A 17,181-nucleotide genomic window follows, 5' to 3' on the forward strand; every position below is an offset into this window, starting at 1 on the left:
CTCCTGTTCATGTTTCATGTCTCTCTGGTTTATTTTTCATTAAGATTATGTCACACTTAAAAATCAACGTATACCAGAGGCAAAAAAAGTATCCTCTTCCATCTGCTCTTTCTATTTATTTTTCCCTTTCCCAGAAGCTGACTCCAAAAATATTCCCCTCTTGATACCACAACCCAAGGCATACACTCATTTTGTTTAGTAGTGAGGTGGTTTTTCCACTCATGTCTGATACAGCTTTGTGGATGTTAAAACAAGACCAATGATGCCACATTTCTCCATCCTTAATAGACAAATGCTACGGAAACGTCTGCACACATATAAAAGTTAGGGGAGAAGAAAACGGCAAACATGTTAAACTAATCATCTGTCTGGTCTGTAAAGGATTTTAAGCCCTGTGAATGAACTGTGGGTAGTCTAGTTCTCAAACATGGGTAACTCGTAGTGCTGAGGTGAACAGCGAGGAAAGTTTGACAGCCTGAGAGGTTGAGACAGGCTGGAAAGCAGAGATGTCAACGGCTAATTGAAGCAAACAAACACAAACAGGGAACGTGGGCGTTGACCTGGGAACTGTGTCCAGATTCAAAACCACTGTGGTCGCAGTAATAACAGGCTTCTCTTTGGCATGCTGTGGCAGTGGTTGAGTCAGGGGCTGGGTGCTAGGAACTTGGGTTGGGAAGTCCCTTCTTTGATTCCTGGTAGACATTCACCTTCTTGACTCTGTCAGCCACCTACTTTTTTCCATCTTAGAACAATGACAGAGAAAACATTGTGATTTACGCCTCAGTGGGATATGATATTGTAATGGGCCAGACAAAACCGTTATGTTCTCAGGGTTTTGTGAGTTTTCTAGGCTAAAATCTCCAAAACCATTTTTTGTTTATAACTGTATTTTTGTTGTTGTTGTTGTCACAAATGCTATGCTGCTGTGGATAACACAATCTAACCTAAGTATTTTCATATGCCCATGGGTAGACAGTGAATAAATCTTCTCTGGACATGTTTTCTGTATTCATGTTTTTCACTTTTCTGTTGCAGGTATAACTTGCAAAATAAATTCAACAAAGATCCAGTGCTTTACATAAATACGTGAAAATACAAGGAATTATCATGTGTTTTGCTTACATTTAAGAGTATTTATAGCAATTAGTGAAGAATAATATAGAATATCATACATTTTTATTACTGTAAAAAAAACAACAACAAACAAACAAATAAATTGAGAAGAGCATGCATTCAAGACAGGAGGTGGTAAGGACATCTGTTTGCAGCTCTACCTTTCTGAGAAACAGAAAGGCAATGTAGTTCCACATCTATGCATACGCAAATGTTGCTTTCATCGGAAATACTCACATTTGTTGCACTATGAGGTTGTTTTACTGAACGTGTGAATAACCACAAACATTATTTTAATAAAGTTAATTCTTCCATTTTGCATTTGCATTAGGTCCCTCAGAAGTTCCTGTTTATTTTTTTAATAAATAAAAGACTGTAACATGGTGCGGGATTAACAGATGCATATTTTAGTACATTTATCAGGTCGTTTCTGCTATGAATACATGATTTTTATAAATGTAATATATTCACTGTATCATCCACTATGTACAGAATAGAATGTATGACACGTATTTAAATCTCTATGATGATGTTTAGTTATTTTGTCACCATTACTGCAATCTATCACAGTGCTTTGCAAGAAACAATAAACAGGCATCGTCTTCACCATCAGTTGCTGCATGAAAGCTATTGCACAACAGGGCAGTTCTCCATAACACACAGCCTTTGTGAGTTCACTGTTCACAGTGCTTCAGATCAGGGCAATGAGGGGATTTTTTTGTGAAGGATTTTAATGGTCACTTGCTATGTAAGACACGCTCCCCTCCATTCTCCCCCTGCTCCTCTCTCTCCCTTGGCGGTTGCTCTGCCAGATAGTGGAACAATGTAGTCTTTCTTACCTGTCGGAGGGTGTACATTCCATCTCTACTAAACTAAGTCTCAATCTAGCCTCCAACCCCTGCTTGAACAGGGCCCTCGCTGCAACGCCAGCACTGACTCCAGGTGCTCCACATCACACTCCTCATACCTTTCGTTTGGGAGGATTTGAAAGGACACTGTTCTTGTACGGGTTTGGCCAGGACAGAGACAACCATCCGGCTAGTTTTCACTCACTCTTAGCTGTTTAACCTGATCCTTTCAGATTATTTTACCTTGTCAGTACATCATTAGAATGAGAATAGCTTACAGCGTTTTGTTGAATTTGTAAACATCTACCTACTTCAGAGTGCACTGACAGAATGATTGCTGTAGTGTATGCCAGACTGTTGGTTTGTGGTTTGTCATGTGGGCAAAAGGGAAATTTGGAGGTTGGGGTGCAAGTGTGCTATTAAGGATACAAGAGTGCAAAAAACTGTGGTGTGGGTGCTTTACAGGAAGGTTGCGTTTGTCTTCACAGAGCCATCCCATTTATGCCGGTGGCTGTATGTGAAGCTGAACAGAGAGAGACAGACAGAGTGAATAAGAGATAGAACGAGAGGCCTCATGTGTTTCATTTCTAGTGATCAGTCAAAAGTATTCAGCAGCATACATATCAAACAGAATAGAGCTCACTTTACTGTTCTTCTTACAACCAGGATTCTGTTTCACATCTGATTCAATCACCTGCTGAAGACGCAGAGAATGTTGCTCAGGTATGTATCTCCTTTATTTATCTGATCATTTTCTGTTTTTTTACACTGAAAGGCTAAAACTTTTCCACTTGAATGAAATCAGTTGCACTGAATTAACTTAGAGTAAGACTTCAGATAGTATGACATTACAAATGGTCATATTTCCAACGATTAAACAGTGTAACGGTATTCCTGCTTAAGTTTATTCTTGTTCAATTTGTTATGGACACATTATAATATAGATATGCTTTATGATTTAACATGATTTGAACAAATTAGAGTCATTTTATTATACATTTCACCTTGTGGTTTAATCTAAGTATTAAATGATAACCTATTCCTCTTTACTCATGCAGAAAACAGTGTCAATTAGACAGTTATAAGTCTATATTAATAAGTCTTGCACGACAAAATCATTCTCTTGTGAATAAAAGTACATGTTTGATTACTTGACAGTCAGTATTCCTCATGTTATGAGAATAATATGACACTATATCTTACTAATATGAAATAGTATAAACCTGTTTTTAAGTAGCTGGTCTTAACTAAATAAAAATACATACTTGATGATTATTTCTTATGTTGTTCACTGTATCTATTTATTTTGACTCATTTAGACAAAACGGTAAACTTCACTAAATGACACTTTATTACAGCAGTCTGTCTTTGATGAACATTTTTTTAATCTAACATATTTTTGGTCCAGGCACTGAGACCAAAATATAGTAAAACTTTTGGTTTAACCATTTGTTACACTGTAGTATTCCTTTTTCTTTTCTTTCTTTTGAATATACAAAAAGTCAAGATAATCTTTTGAGTCCAAAGTGACTCTAATATCATTACTGTATACGTATATATATATATATATATGAAAGGTTCATATACATGTATGCCATTTACATCTGTAGAGACTTATTGGAGACAGTGTTAAAACCTTAAGTAGTTTTTGTTTTACATTAAGTGGAGTAATCCGGTGTCACTTTTGCACAAATAATAATATTATTTATTAATTATTATGTCAACATGCGACTGACAGAAAAGGACATTGGTGGTTTAGGTTTTATTATGAGAATTAAATCCTTCAGTGATCCGTGAGTTTCTTTTAGTCAAATGACACAATTACAATATCATTTCGTTCACCTCAAAGCAGAATTGTCTAAGTCATATTTTTTGGCCAAATTGTGATATCGCCTTAACATGAATCAGCAGTGTTAGGAGGATAATGTTACATAGATATCACAGTTTGGCCAATAATATGATTTGGGCAATTCTGCTGAGGCGTATAATTTGGTATAATATAAATGGAAAAGCTGAAAATACAGTCTATATCATAACAGCTGTCATATCTACACCAGGAGTTTAATGAACAACAAGAACTACAAATGTGTCAGCCGTGTACTAAGTTTTCCAAAGCAGCGATCAGGCCCTATAGTGTGTCGTACAGAAAGCAGTGTTTTCCCGTAGATTGTCTTATCAGGGGTTGGCATAGCTGCACCCGGGACAGCTGATGGGAGGAGTCAACTCATTTGAACCTCATGTGCTCCAAATGAGCAGCAGAACACCAAACCAGTCACTTATTTTGTATCGACAGGCCTACAAATATGCCATATCCTGGATGGATTTGTACACAGTATGTGTTTGGAGACAAGCTGACCAAATGTATGCTTTTTTTGTATGTGTTTTTTTACCGTTATGACAAAGTTGAGAGGCTGAAATGCAAATAACTGTCCTGTTCTGTTCCTTCTCCAGGTTGACTCATTGCTACAAGAGCCTGTCCTGAATGTGTTCAACAGCCAACTATGTTCTCCCATTGAGGAGAACGTGTGAGGTAGGTCAGTTTAATAGTTACAAATTTTTAAATAAGAAAAATTAAACATGTAAGCCATTCAAAATAATACATAATGTTGTTTTTAGTCCAACCATGTAGTAACTGTAATATCTCTTGAATACAAGGTATTAGCCACTCCAGGCAGGCTGTGTGGGGGAGTATCCATGCCAGCTAATTTCCCAGGAGGCAAGTCTCATGGAGCTCCTCAGGACACAGAGATGGACATGGCTTGGCAGGAGCTGATGGCCATCACAGAGCTGCAGGTACACTTTAACTGCAACACTGGCACATTCAAGACTTGTATTTGTCACATGTGGGTGTACAGGCACACTCACAGTGAAATTAAATTGCAACAAGCACCCCTGTGCAAACTGTGCTTAGCATAGAAAATAAAGTATACATACAATATACTTAAAGTAAAATATAAAATATAATATGAAATATGGAGAATTAAGCAGTAATTACAAGCTGTCATTGACACCAAAAATGCACCATGACATGTATTTCTTATCGTAGATAGCCATCACAATACTTCAAGTTGCATCATTTCTAATCAGCAGCCTTTATTTTGTAATAATGATGAGTGGGAAAATTTAAGTGGTTTACTGGTGTAGAGCAGTTTCTACAAACAAAAGTGGGCTCATGTAGATATTTTATCATTACTCTATTTTTGGATGTAAAGGATTTAAAAGCTACACACTTGGTGAAGCTAATAATTAAAATGTAGTAAATATGCAATAATTAGGTTAAACAATTTTCATGTGATGCTGGATGCAAAAAAATAAAATACACATTAAGATGAGATGTATGGGCAACAAAGGCCTGTTTGAGTGATGGCTGAATGAAGAGATTGGGAGAGGGGCAAGTGCTGTATGTTGCTAGCGGCCCCCTGCACTGCACAATAGCCATCTGTTTCCAGGTGAAACCCGATCATATCTATGAGAGCCCTTCATAGGCTATGGGTGGCATGCTGAAGTGGGGGCAAACTGTGTTCTGTAGCCCACAAGATGACTTGTGGAAAAGATCCTGTGACTTACTGTTCTAGTAAAGTGAAGAATTGTCATGAATCATTTTATTGCTATTAATGTGACATTTGTGTCAGTGTGATTGTCAGACATAACTCAGTGAGATCCCTTTATTTCTGTGACAGGAGTTTGAAGTCTCAGCTGAAGGCTCTTATGAAACACCCCAGTACCAAGCCATGGAGCCCATGGTGCCAATGGGATCGTACGGTATGCCTCAGAACCACCCTGAGCCTCCTCCTGCTGCCTGTGAACTCAGCACCGCCGACACCTTTGATGGATGTTACTCTGAAGAAGTGCCAGTCTGTCATCGTCTGGGCACCAATAACGAGTCGCTGTATGGACACTCTGACTCTCAGCTCAACCAAAGGATGCTCCCTATCTCCAGCCCGTCTTGTCAGCCCTCATTGATGGCTCTGAGAGGGCAGATGAACATGTCATGTACCAGTCAAGGGCACAGGAGGGCCAACGCCTGCCTCTCTCAGGGTCTGAGTCGACACATGTTGTGGACTACACCTGGACAAAGTTCACACACTCGCTCAGCTGATGATCTGGAGTCAGACTCTGGGTTGTCTTTAGGTTCTACTCCACCTTTGGCCTCTCCTGATAATGCAGTTGGCAGTGTACCAGGTTACCAAAGTGTTGATGTAGGCTTGACATACAGTGATGGTGAACCAGACAGAATGACTGAACAAGCCAGAAGAGCCAGCATCCATTACTCTATGAATTATCAAAACCAACCTCACTCATATTTACACTCAGGAGCACATCAATCTTATTATCCCCCCCAACCCAATTTATCTCATGCGCAACCTAACGTTCCGACTCCTCGGTCAGTTAAACAGCAGGGACAAGTCACTGCTCTGAGTGACCTTTATGACTTGGGGATGTCCAGCAGAGGGAGCTCACAGCACAGCATTTACACAAAACCACAAGACAGCATCTCCACTCCTGCCCCACTGAGTAGAGATGAGAGACGGGCCCTGGCTTTGAAGATCCCCTTCCCTATGGATAAGATTATCAACCTGCCAGTGGATGACTTCAATGAGCTCCTGACCCAGTATACTCTGACAGATACGCAACTAGCACTGGTCAGGGACATTAGAAGGAGGGGGAAGAACAAAGTGGCTGCTCAGAACTGCAGGAAGAGGAAGCTGGAGAGCATAATTCACCTGGAACGAGAACTGAACCAGCTGCAAGCCCAGAGAGAGCACCTGGCACAGGAAAGACTGGAGTTCCAGCGCAGCCTGGATTTCATTAAATGTCATCTTACAGAACTCTACGCAGAAGTATTTTCTCACTTGCGAGATGAGGATGGACAACCATATTCAATAGATGAATACTGCCTACAGCAGACACCAGATGGCAAAATCTATCTAGTACCTCAGACAAATATGCAAAAATGTGAGCCATGCTAAGAGGGAATGAGACCTTTCGTTATTTTAAGATTATGATGCTGGACTATGCCATGTGAGGACTTTGAGTACTTCATGTGATTATGTCTTAACATTTCTAAGACTCATGCTTCTATTATTGCTCTTCAATTGAGTGACACAATGACAGATGTCCATAAAAAGATCTTTATTATAAAAACTTTGTATAAAACATATAAAAGACAGCCCTGCTGCACAGCAGTCTTCAGTGTTTTCTTTCCTTAAAAAAAAAAAAAAAAAAAAAACTAAAAAGGTATAAAACTCCTCAGCTCCAGGTCGTTGTGCAAAACTGCAACAAGAGAAATTAAATGAGCCATAATAAAATGTGTCAACAAAGGTGATTTCTCATTTGCAACTTACTTGATTAAGACATTGTCACTGGAATGCAAGTCCGGGTTTGGGTCCATGAGTTTCCTAAAAAGGCAAAAACTAATATAAGTAAAGGGTAAACTTTTACAAATGTGTTCATTGCTCTTCACAGCATGCAAAATACTGTAGGACCACTAAAGACAATAGAGGCCCATTTACCAGTCAACATTGGTGTAAGACTTAACAAAATCTTCTTTGCAGATAACTTACATTACTGGGCTAAACACAACTCACTATGAGCTACAAGATAAAAATAAATACTATCATAGTTGAGAAGTCTGGTCTTACCTACAGACAGCATTTAAGTCTTTTGGTAGCTGCTGCCTGCTAGCCTCAGGCTTCTGCTCTCACTCTCCCCTGCTTCAATGATCCTGGCGATGGTTTTGCTACTTCTCTCCCTCAGCTGGCTTCCATGGCTAGCCTCAAAGACTTTGCATGTAAGCTAGCATCCTCCAGATGATCTTTCCAGAACTCAGGGTAGAGTCTGTCCCATGTGATGGGCTCTTTATGATGAATGCATTTGCGCACCACCTTTGTTTCCTCAACCAACTTTTATTTAGTGTTGTTCATGACTCATGAAGTATGACATGACTAATGCAGACCTTCACACACAGTGCTGTTTCCAAACTCCTCATACCAACACAGGAAATATGGCCCTCATCCCCAAGTTAGTGCAGCAGCTAAAATGAACCCTCCCTTTCCCAAGAAAGCTAACACAACTTTAAAAAAAAAACTGAAAGATGGTTTATTTCAGCTTGATTAGGTGCAGTTACAAATAAAACCAGACTTTAAGAAAAAAATCTACACAAATCCTTATTGGAATGCTTAATTTCCAAAAACAGCTTGATGAAATAACACAAAAGACGTTTAAATGAAGACCCTCCATGATTTATCTACTGTACATCTCTTCTTGCAGCAGCTGTAACCTGCCACAACTGTTTGGCTGAGCAGATTTAGGAGGTAAACCTGCAGCTGCCCTGTCACTTCGCTTGCTCTCCTCTCCTTGCTCTCCTCTCCTAAGTACTCAGTCCTGTTGAACAATACGGAACAACATCGTTAACTGTGCACTGACTTTGTATGACCTGACATCCAGAGAATTGTTTAATAGTCGTATCTGCACTTAACGACGAATCCCTGCACAACTACAAACTCTGGTTTCAAGGTGCAACGTGCCTCCAGTTCTTACCGCTTCACATTTCAAAATCGTCCTTGACGTCCACCATAGCCACCACCGTTGGAGCCACCACCATATCCACCTGAAAACAAAAGCAGGTGAACTCAGCATATACACTCCATACAGCAACTGGCCTGCCAATCACTGTCCCATCACACACTTACCGAAGTTCCTGCTGCCACCGCCGCCACCACCAAAGTTGTTTTTCATTGGGCCAAAGTTGGAGGCCTGGGGGTCATAGTGGCCCATTTGGTTGTAGCTGTTGCCACCTCCGCCTCCTCCACAGTTGCCTGTAAAATGAGAACTTCACATCATTTTCTGACCAAATCTTCATAAACATAATAATCAAAAAGACCCAAGACACTTACCATAGCCATTGCTGTCATAACCATTTCCTCCATAGCCACCTCCACCACCTCCCTGATTGTATCCCTGGTTGTAACCCCGGTTGCCACCACCATTATTATATCCTCCAGGACCCCCAGGACCACCTCCATAGCCTACACAACAAATAAATATTTAGTATGCAATGCAAACATTGAGTGAGGGAAAAAAAAAAAAAAAAAAAAACACACACAAGACAATAGACCACTTACCACCATCTCCTCCATTGCAGTTGTATGGCCCATCACCATATCGTCCCCTGCCACCTGAGAAGATCAAAAATTTAGGCATCAGGGCCAAGTCACATAATCACTCTATAAAACCTAGAATGAACACTTAACAGACTCACCCTGGTTGAAGCCTCTGTCGTAGTCGTAAGGTCTTCCACTGGTGTTGCGACCTGAAACATGACCAGTGTCATGACCTCAGGAATAGAGTGGATATATACATGTGAATAATTACCACAGCTCATGCATCGACACGAATTGAATATTGATCATCCCTCACCTCCTCTCATTCCCATGCCTGCGGTCTGCATTTCCTGTTTTGTAAGGGCCTTCCTAACTTCACAATTGTGACAGTTGATGGTGTGGTATTTCTGGACTGCAAGGATGTAAAGACAGAAATAGTATAAGTAACTATTCATTAAAATACCCTGTTAAATCTGGCAACTTAATCTAAGTGTACTTACTGACAATCCTGTCGACTGAATCGTGGTCATCAAAGGTCACAAATGCAAAGCCCCTCTTCTTTCCAGTGCTACGGTCGGTCATGATGTCAATGACCTCAATTTTTCCGAATTGCTGGAAGTAATCCCTCAGATGAGACTCCTCTGTATCTTCTTTAATACCGCCAACAAAGATCTTTTTCACTGTTATGTGGGCACCTGGTTTGTTGGAGTCCTGTGTTCAAAGACATTTATTATTAAACTTATAACCCATACATACAAATACATTAAATAGGGTTTCCCCTGGGATGCGCGAGTTCAACATACCTCTCTGGAAACTGCACGTTTGGGCTCCACCACCCTGCCATCAACCTTATGGGGACGGGCAGACATGGCAGCATCAACCTCATTCACTGATGAATAGGTAACAAAGCCAAAGCCCCTGGATCGTTTGCTGGTGGGGTCCCTCATGACCTAAGAGATGGAATTATTTAGCTACAACTTGTGCACCAAGGATGTCTATGCATGAGTGCAGAGAGTGAAAGGAGATGCTATAGAAGTAAATGAAGCCTACTTACCACACAATCTGTAAGGCTCCCCCATTGCTCAAAGTGAGCCCTCAGGCTTTCGTCTGTGGTCTCGAAGCTCAAACCCCCAATGAACAGCTTACGGAGCTGCTCCGGCTCACGAGGCACCTACACAATAGACAAAGCAACACGACCAGGTCAGGAATCATTTGTTGTGATAGCACATGGATTGTTAGTCGGCCCACAAAAGGAGTCTCAACGCAACGCCATTATGTCTGATATGCTTCCTTAGGGTGCATTATGTGCTCTGCGTCATTAAAAAAAAAAAAACACGCCGGGGCAGGGTGGAGAAGACATCGCCGCCATTACTGTTAGCGAACCGGCCAAACCAACACCCCGATTTTACTATTCTTACTCTGAACCACTCAACGCGCGTGGTGGTGTACGCAATGTTTACTATATTCTGACACTGTTTATATACGGTCGGCAATGAAAACATCTCTTGCAACTGCTAAATATCCGCCGGTGTGAACAAAGGCCATGAGGCCCAGCTGCTACAAAATGGCGGATTCACAATGCTCGGCAGCTGCGGCAGATCTCACGAACACTCAGTCTGCACCGAGCGTCGCCTATTATCGTTGATTTAATACTACCCTTATTACCCATCCAACTGCTGCTAAAAATGTAACATGCGTTTTCAATAGAGTACTCACGTCATTCGACATTTTGATGAAAATCCTTGATGAAACCGTGTGGGCTGACCAGACCGAGGTGATGTGCGTCAAACGAGACTAGCCCGCTGGTGAAGAGTAGGGTATGTGTGAAAGGGTACACCTCTTTTATTCTCTGATTGGTTAACAGTTCCCGCTGCAGTCTGAGGTCACTGTTGATAGAGTCCCGATTGGTTTAAAGTCAATCAATCACAAATATTGTCCAATAATCTTGCAGCATGTGTAAAATTCACAAGAACGACAAAAAATAGGGCAATTGGAGTTGTAGATACAACAATTCATATACAATGCATTTTCTGCTCAGTACTGTTATGTCCTTAAAAAGCAGTTACGATAGTTAAAATAATACACCACAACGATGAGTCACAAATCTCAAATAAATTATATTTTTGCGACTGACTGCGTAATGGTCAGTGATGCAAAATTTCTTCTACATTAATAACTTTTACGTTGTTTAAAAACAAACTGAAGTGTGTAACCAGTCATCTATTTCGTTTCACTGATAACTGCACTTATTTTAAGTACAATTCCCTTTATCTGTGAGATTGTCAGCTGACTAAGGGGCGGGTCCATTTATTGTGCGCTTCTAACGCGCGCTTTTTACGCACAGGGCTTTTTGTGGCTCAAGCTAGTTGCTAAATTAGCTTCAGCGTTGGCCCACTGAGTGCAGGTTCTCTGAAGACACACGCATTATTCCAGAAATAAACGTGTCAAATACCCTGCGCCTGCACATTTAAGGTAGGAAATTGCTTACACGCTATAACACTTCATTCTGTTGCACGTATAATTTTACATTTGCTTGTCTGTTACACCTAGCTAATGCAATCTCCTCTCTGTGTTAGCTTGTTAGCTACTGCCTTTAGCGTTATTGCATTTAGCTAATAGGTAGTACCTTAGCAAACATCGAATCTCAATTGCTATGGCCGCATTAGTCAAAGTTTAGTGGGGAATCTGTTATTATTTCAACAAGCAGACAGTTTTGACTGTGTCTTTTTTCTTTTTGACTAGCCGCACAGTTTTCCTAATGCTTGGTTCGTTCCCCGTGTTCACCGAAGAGCTCACAATGAAATAATGCCCTATACGGTGGTAGCTAATGTTAGTTAGCATTAGCAAATGTTAATGTATCGTTATGCCGACGAGTGTGTATTTGATGTGCATTTGTGTGTTATGTCCAACGTCTGCTTTCTGTGTATCGTGTGCCGACTACGTCGGTTAAATCATTACATGTTTTTTCCCTCACAGCTGCTTTCATTTGTCTTCCTGTGCAGTAAAGTGTAGTTGGCCCTCGACAGCATAGTGTTCCTCTGCAAACTTTGCGATGGGCAAGAAGTCTCGTGAAGAGGACTCCTCATCCTCAGACGAGGAAGAATATGTCGTGGAGAAGGTGCTGGACAGGAGGGTGGTGAAAGGCAGAGTTGAGTTCTTCCTGAAGTGGAAGGGATACTCAGAGTAAGTTTCTAATACTGTTGTGCTAACAAGTATTGCCATTTGCACAACCGCTGTTTAAAGATACAGTATCAAAAAGTTACTGGACTCCACAATAGTTGTTTACGTTTCTTTTTCCTGTTTTTGGACGTCTCAATAGAGAGAAGACCCTGAAAAGGGGCAGAAACTGATGATGGAGATGGCTGTAGACTGAAAAAAACAAATAATCAAATTTTAATGGATTGCAACTTCTGAGTATACTATTTGAAATTGTTTACAGTAATTAGTTATTCCACATTCACACTCTTTTGGGTGTTGTGGTTGGAAATAGTTTTAAATTTTATTATTGATGTTTTTATTTTAATTGGAATGCTTGATAAAATGGAAGTAAATCCTTGCATTGGAAAAGTGATAAGTCTTTTCAGAGGGAAGAATTATATAAACCATGAAATTGTCACAAAGAAGAGTTTTGATAATTCAGTTGGTCAACTAACCCTAACCCTGCATCTATACCTGTGTTTTACCAATAGGACAACAACATTTAAGATATACATATATATTTAATATCACAACCTAAAAATATTTTCGAAACTAAGGCTCTGATCAGTGTGTGTGTGTGTGTGTAAGACATGATTTTGCTTAATGGCAATTGTTGCATCGTAATTCTCCACAGTAAGCACAACACATGGGAGCCAGAGAAGAATCTAGACTGCCCTGAGCTTATTGCAGAGTTCATGAAGACGTACAAGAAGAGCAGTGGTGGAAGCTCGACACCAAGCAGTGGGGCCAGCAAATCAAGCACAGGCTCCGTGGGACGCTCCAAAGACTCCAGTAGCTCAAAGAAGAAGAGTTCTGATGATGAGGAGGGTGGCAGTAAGCCCAAAAAGAAAAAAGAAGTAAGTTATTGAGTTGTAACTTATTTATTGGAATGATAAAGTTAAAAAAAATAAATAAAAATTTTGATTGTGATGTTGATGGTGGAAATGTAGAGATGCTGAAAACGTCCATGTATCTGTCACTTTTATAACTGCATACTACTGTACTTTTAAATAGAGGATACATTTAACTGTTGTTGGCAAGATGAACTTGATTTATTTGCAAATATTTTTCATTTTTGTCTTTCAGGATGATATTCTGGTAGCGCGTGGATTTGAAAGAGGACTTGAACCAGAAAAGATCATTGGAGCTACTGACTCATGTGGAGATCTAATGTTTCTCATGAAGTGGTAAGTTTTGCTCTTATGTATATGTATCTAATTGCATACACCACATTCATTTTATTCGAAGGTAAAATCATATATTGGAAAGATGAGTTTTGTTGAAAGAATTTTGGGATATTTACTCTTCATGTAGTCCCCTATAAACAGACATGTCACCACACTTTTGATCTTTTGACACTAATGACAGTAATGCTGGAATTTAGCAGAATGGATATTGTTCTTTATATTTGGGCTTCTTGTATATACACAAACGATGGATTTGATTGCCAAGACTGAGATTTATTGAGATTTATTTAAAACAAAGTTTAGATAATAATGGAATCCCACCCCAACTCATGTCTATTGTTGATTTGTATAATGAACAGACACCTCAGTCATTAAGTGCAGATTATTTTGATGAATAAGTCAGTGCAGTAGTCAGTCACCTGTAGTAGATAAGCATCAGCACTGGCACACTTTGGAGGTGGACCACATATGTACTGGTGTTATGACAAAATCTGTATATTATAAAGAATTTAGCTGGATATTGAGCTACCACCTCAGGTAGCTTCAGTTTTTAGTCTGTTCCTGCTCAGCTTCATGACAGACTAATGTCTCTCCTGCTGTTTGCAGTGTTATCAGCAATGTCCACAGTTTGATGTTCAACAGAAAAAATGGTTTGAGCATTGCACCATTGTTTGCAGTAGTTTTTATTTTAATTTTCAACAGAATTTTTTTTTTTTTTTTTAATTAAGAAAAAAAAAAATTGAATTGGTGTGTACAGAGCCTAACTCTGTGCCAGTGCTGAACCTAGGTTTAGCACCATCCACTGTCAAAGAGTGGAATAGGAGTAAACCCTCTCTGGAGTGTTTGGCTCTTTGTGTTTCTATAATTGATTCACTCTTGTGTTGGGTGGTTCTGAGCCTGGGCTGTATTAATGGTACCTTTGCAAATAAGTAGGCATGGTTATCATTAAGATTTTATTAATACTACCACTTCTATCAATACTACTCATCAATCCAGTACTTACTCCAGTACATAACATAAACAGATCAGACACATGAATTACAAGCTTGACGTCATACTGCCTTTCTTGGCTGAACTTGGACTTTCACCAAGTTTTGTGATGGATCGTTCATGACTCTGCCTGAATGTGTGAAAGATCCTCTTAAAGACCCAAACCCAGGTTTTTGTTTTTGTTTTGTTTTTTAATCTGGACTTAAAATTACAAGTGTTTCTTCACAGACCTAGTAGTCAGAAACAAAGTGCAAGTGGTGAGGTTCTTGCTCTTCTGTTTTAATGAGGGTGACTTTCACAAACATTAACACCCATATAACAAAAGGAAGGAGTCCTACCCCTGGATGACTAAAACAGTCACCCTTACACTAGTTGAATACGTTCTGTGAGTCAGACTATTTGGCAGGTGATGTGATGATAACATTTTGTAAATGCAAATCTCCTTTAATCAGCAGAAGTGATCAGAACCTTATGTTTTCTTTACCAAGAAAGCATTGGGCTTTCTGCATAATTAGTCCCCTACATTCAGGATAAGTTAAATGCCATTTACTTTAAATTCCAGTTTGACTTTGGACTCCCATGACATCCATTTATCAGAATACACTAAACATTTTATACAGCAAAAACGTCTTCTTAGAGCTTTTGTTGGTGCATGTTTTTTCTGTGACTCGGGGTGATTTTTATCATTATCTCTGTGCAGCGCGGCTGATATTTTTATCTTGCTCCTGAAAACCCGTTTGCTCTTGCCTCTGACAGGAAAGACTCTGATGAAGCTGATCTCGTGCTTGCAAAGGAGGCCAATCAAAAGTGCCCACAGATTGTCATAGCCTTCTACGAAGAGCGTCTCACCTGGCACGAAGATGGTGACAAGAAAGAGAAAGATGCTGTCAGTGCGTGAGTGCATCACCTCAGGAGGTAAACAGGACCTCCTCCACTGCAGGGACAACCTTGAGGCAGATATTTTTCACACCCAGTCCTCCCATCATGTGTCTATTACATGTCCAACAAAGAAAGCAGACAGTCAATTTTTTCTCCATCCATTCCCCTCTGGAGCACAAGGGCCCCGACTGCAGAGAAGAATCCACTGACAGGGTGAGAGGCTGTGGCAGACATGGTGATATTTGACTGGAGTTGAGGGTTCTAGTGTTTCTCTTTGTATTATTTACCTTTTTAAAATGTCTTAACATAATGTTTTAGTGCATACAAGATACAATTTTGCATCTACACACACTGGTGCCCACTTGTTACAACACTGTAATATTGTATAGTTTTTACAGCCAGAATTGGTGCAAAGTAGGTGCACAGTCCCCATCCAAAAATCAGAATTAAAAAATGCACCTCTTTGCTACAAGAATCCTCTAACTCTGTTTAAAACAGTAGAAGTGATGTGCAGGAAGCAGCAACCACGATACTCTCCTGACTTTCTTTTTTTGAAACTTTTTATCTGTTGTGGATTTGTCCTTTTTACCAGCATATGACTACTCATTTTGCAGGGGACACCGGCCAATTGTGTTTTTAATGTTGTGATCCTTGTTTTGTTAAAATTGTACCTCCTCATTTGCAAGTTTTAACATGAATGAATTCTGTGTTTTTCTTTTATGATATCAGCAGTTCTAAAAAGACCAATAAAACACATTTTGCCCAGATTTGTACCCTTTTTTGACTGTAGGTGTTTTTGTTTTTTCTGTTGACAGACTAGACAATCTGTACTCATTCAAAAAAAGCATCCATATCATCACCTTCCTGAAATAGTTGCCTATGTCATTTTTGTTAAAAAAAAAAAAAAAAAAAGACCTTTTTGATGAAATCAAATCCTCAATTTCTGGTTAGGGGTTTTTGTGTTTACTGATAAATCTGAAAGAATGACACGGGCAATTTATACAGGAAGGTGACTATATGCAACTATTGATATCTGCCACCTTGTGGCTGAAAGATGTAACACTTTGCAGTGTCCTGAAGGGTGTGACTCATTTTAAATGTGTTCCTTCCTTATTGATGATTTTATATATTTTTTTTAACAGTGTAAAGTCACCCAGCAGTTGAAATACTTTTCCTTTATCACTCAAATGTACCTGAGGTATAAAACTTCTTGATCTAAAACTGAGAGCCCTGTTTCTTGGTGAATAATTTGTTTCCTTTGGGTGTGCTCTCTCTGCCACAAGGGTTTTGAGTTTGTAGTCTGATCTCTTATGCTCCAATGTGGACACTTTAGGACCAAATAGGTGATGTCTGCAGTGTGCATTTTTATTTTTTTTTATACATATTTGGCTTTGTGTGCATTGTAAATGAAGGCTCTTACCTTCTCCTTTCATACATATAGTACATTTATACCTCCCCTCTGTTATGATTTTGATGTTATTTCCTTTCATTAAACATGATTTTTCCTTCCATCCCCTTGAATTTTGTCCAATTTTTGCCAGCACAGAATTTTTTAAAAGTAGAGTATTACCTGTGTGATCAAATGTTACAGATGTGTGTAAAGTAGCACCCTTTAATAAACATTTATAATGTTTACATTGCTGTTGGTCGGCTTTTATTTGAGGGCGTGAATAGAGTTTCTAGTGTGAAGTTATGACCAGATGTTAATTATCCCAGGATGAATTGGCACAGAACTCCATGGAAACAGTTCCAGGTTGAAATCAGTAGCAGTCTGCGCTAAACCTCATCCTAACACAAGGAGAGCAGGAAAAAAATGACTATTCCCCAGGGGAAGAATAAAAACCTACAAGTCACAAATAGTAT

The 17,181-nt window shown here is 39.6% G+C and overlaps 3 protein-coding genes across 9 annotated transcripts; 2 read left to right on the forward strand and 1 right to left on the reverse strand.

Moving 5' to 3' along the window:
• The first annotated feature begins 2,486 nt into the window (after nucleotides 1–2,486).
• On the forward strand, nucleotides 2,487–8,048 carry nfe2 (nuclear factor, erythroid 2). 3 transcript variants are annotated; one of them, XM_030138081.1, is made up of 4 exons: nucleotides 2,487–2,684; nucleotides 4,413–4,491; nucleotides 4,617–4,754; nucleotides 5,642–8,048. In XM_030138081.1, the coding sequence occupies exons 2-4, from the start codon at nucleotides 4,444–4,446 to the stop codon at nucleotides 6,929–6,931; spliced, it is 1,476 nt and encodes a 491-aa protein (XP_029993941.1). In that variant the 5' UTR covers nucleotides 2,487–2,684; nucleotides 4,413–4,443; the 3' UTR covers nucleotides 6,932–8,048. The 3 variants fall into 3 exon arrangements, with proteins under 3 accessions (XP_029993941.1, XP_029993940.1, XP_029993943.1); XM_030138080.1 differs by lacking the exon at nucleotides 2,487–2,684 and adding an exon at nucleotides 4,177–4,322; XM_030138083.1 differs by lacking the exon at nucleotides 2,487–2,684 and adding an exon at nucleotides 4,263–4,293.
• Nucleotides 7,080–10,915, reverse strand: hnrnpa1b (heterogeneous nuclear ribonucleoprotein A1b). 4 transcript variants are annotated; one of them, XR_003935782.1, is made up of 12 exons: nucleotides 10,781–10,915; nucleotides 10,119–10,235; nucleotides 9,868–10,014; nucleotides 9,565–9,775; nucleotides 9,381–9,476; nucleotides 9,223–9,297; nucleotides 9,086–9,139; nucleotides 8,858–8,989; nucleotides 8,654–8,779; nucleotides 8,502–8,571; nucleotides 7,307–7,360; nucleotides 7,158–7,235 (listed from the first exon to the last, which is right to left on the reverse strand). XR_003935782.1 is itself a non-coding variant. In XM_030138085.1 (11 exons), the coding sequence occupies exons 1-10, from the start codon at nucleotides 10,790–10,792 to the stop codon at nucleotides 8,513–8,515; spliced, it is 1,029 nt and encodes a 342-aa protein (XP_029993945.1). In that variant the 5' UTR covers nucleotides 10,793–10,915; the 3' UTR covers nucleotides 7,080–7,360; nucleotides 8,502–8,512. The 4 variants fall into 4 exon arrangements, 3 of the variants coding, with proteins under 3 accessions (XP_029993945.1, XP_029993946.1, XP_029993944.1); XM_030138085.1 differs by having other exon boundaries at nucleotides 7,080–7,360; XM_030138086.1 differs by lacking the exons at nucleotides 7,158–7,235; nucleotides 7,307–7,360 and adding an exon at nucleotides 8,044–8,345 and having other exon boundaries at nucleotides 9,223–9,273; nucleotides 10,781–10,914.
• A 475-nt stretch (nucleotides 10,916–11,390) lies between these two features.
• cbx5 (chromobox homolog 5 (HP1 alpha homolog, Drosophila)) lies at nucleotides 11,391–16,953 on the forward strand. 2 transcript variants are annotated; one of them, XM_030138087.1, is made up of 5 exons: nucleotides 11,391–11,536; nucleotides 12,067–12,247; nucleotides 12,897–13,119; nucleotides 13,349–13,449; nucleotides 15,196–16,953. In XM_030138087.1, exons 2-5 carry the CDS (start codon nucleotides 12,117–12,119, stop codon nucleotides 15,335–15,337), a joined length of 597 nt encoding a protein of 198 aa, XP_029993947.1. In that variant the 5' UTR covers nucleotides 11,391–11,536; nucleotides 12,067–12,116; the 3' UTR covers nucleotides 15,338–16,953. The 2 variants fall into 2 exon arrangements, with proteins under 2 accessions (XP_029993947.1, XP_029993948.1); XM_030138088.1 differs by having other exon boundaries at nucleotides 11,401–11,536; nucleotides 12,041–12,247.
• Nucleotides 16,954–17,181: the final 228 nt, after the last annotated feature.

Source organism: Sphaeramia orbicularis, chromosome 7 (assembly GCF_902148855.1).
Source record: "Sphaeramia orbicularis chromosome 7, fSphaOr1.1, whole genome shotgun sequence".
NCBI lineage: Eukaryota > Metazoa > Chordata > Actinopteri > Kurtiformes > Apogonidae > Sphaeramia > Sphaeramia orbicularis.

Excerpts from the sequence above, each read along its gene's own strand:
- nfe2 (XM_030138081.1), top strand. The coding sequence starts at position 4,444 with ATGTGTTCAACAGCCAACTATGTTCTCCCATTGAGGAGAACGTGTGAG. Across the intron at positions 4,492-4,616 it reads CATTGAGGAGAACGTGTGAG|GTATTAGCCACTCCAGGCAG; the intron begins GTAGGTCAGTTT and ends CTTGAATACAAG. Across the intron at positions 4,755-5,641 it reads TGGCCATCACAGAGCTGCAG|GAGTTTGAAGTCTCAGCTGA; the intron begins GTACACTTTAAC and ends TTTCTGTGACAG.
- hnrnpa1b (XM_030138085.1), bottom strand. Across the intron at positions 9,477-9,564 it reads TTCAGTCGACAGGATTGTCA|TCCAGAAATACCACACCATC; the intron begins GTAAGTACACTT and ends ACATCCTTGCAG. Across the intron at positions 8,572-8,653 it reads CGGTGGCAGCAGGAACTTCG|GTGGATATGGTGGTGGCTCC; the intron begins GTAAGTGTGTGA and ends TTTTGTTTTCAG.
- cbx5 (XM_030138087.1), top strand. The coding sequence starts at position 12,117 with ATGGGCAAGAAGTCTCGTGAAGAGGACTCCTCATCCTCAGACGAGGAA. Across the intron at positions 13,120-13,348 it reads AGCCCAAAAAGAAAAAAGAA|GATGATATTCTGGTAGCGCG; the intron begins GTAAGTTATTGA and ends TTTGTCTTTCAG. Across the intron at positions 13,450-15,195 it reads CTAATGTTTCTCATGAAGTG|GAAAGACTCTGATGAAGCTG; the intron begins GTAAGTTTTGCT and ends TGCCTCTGACAG.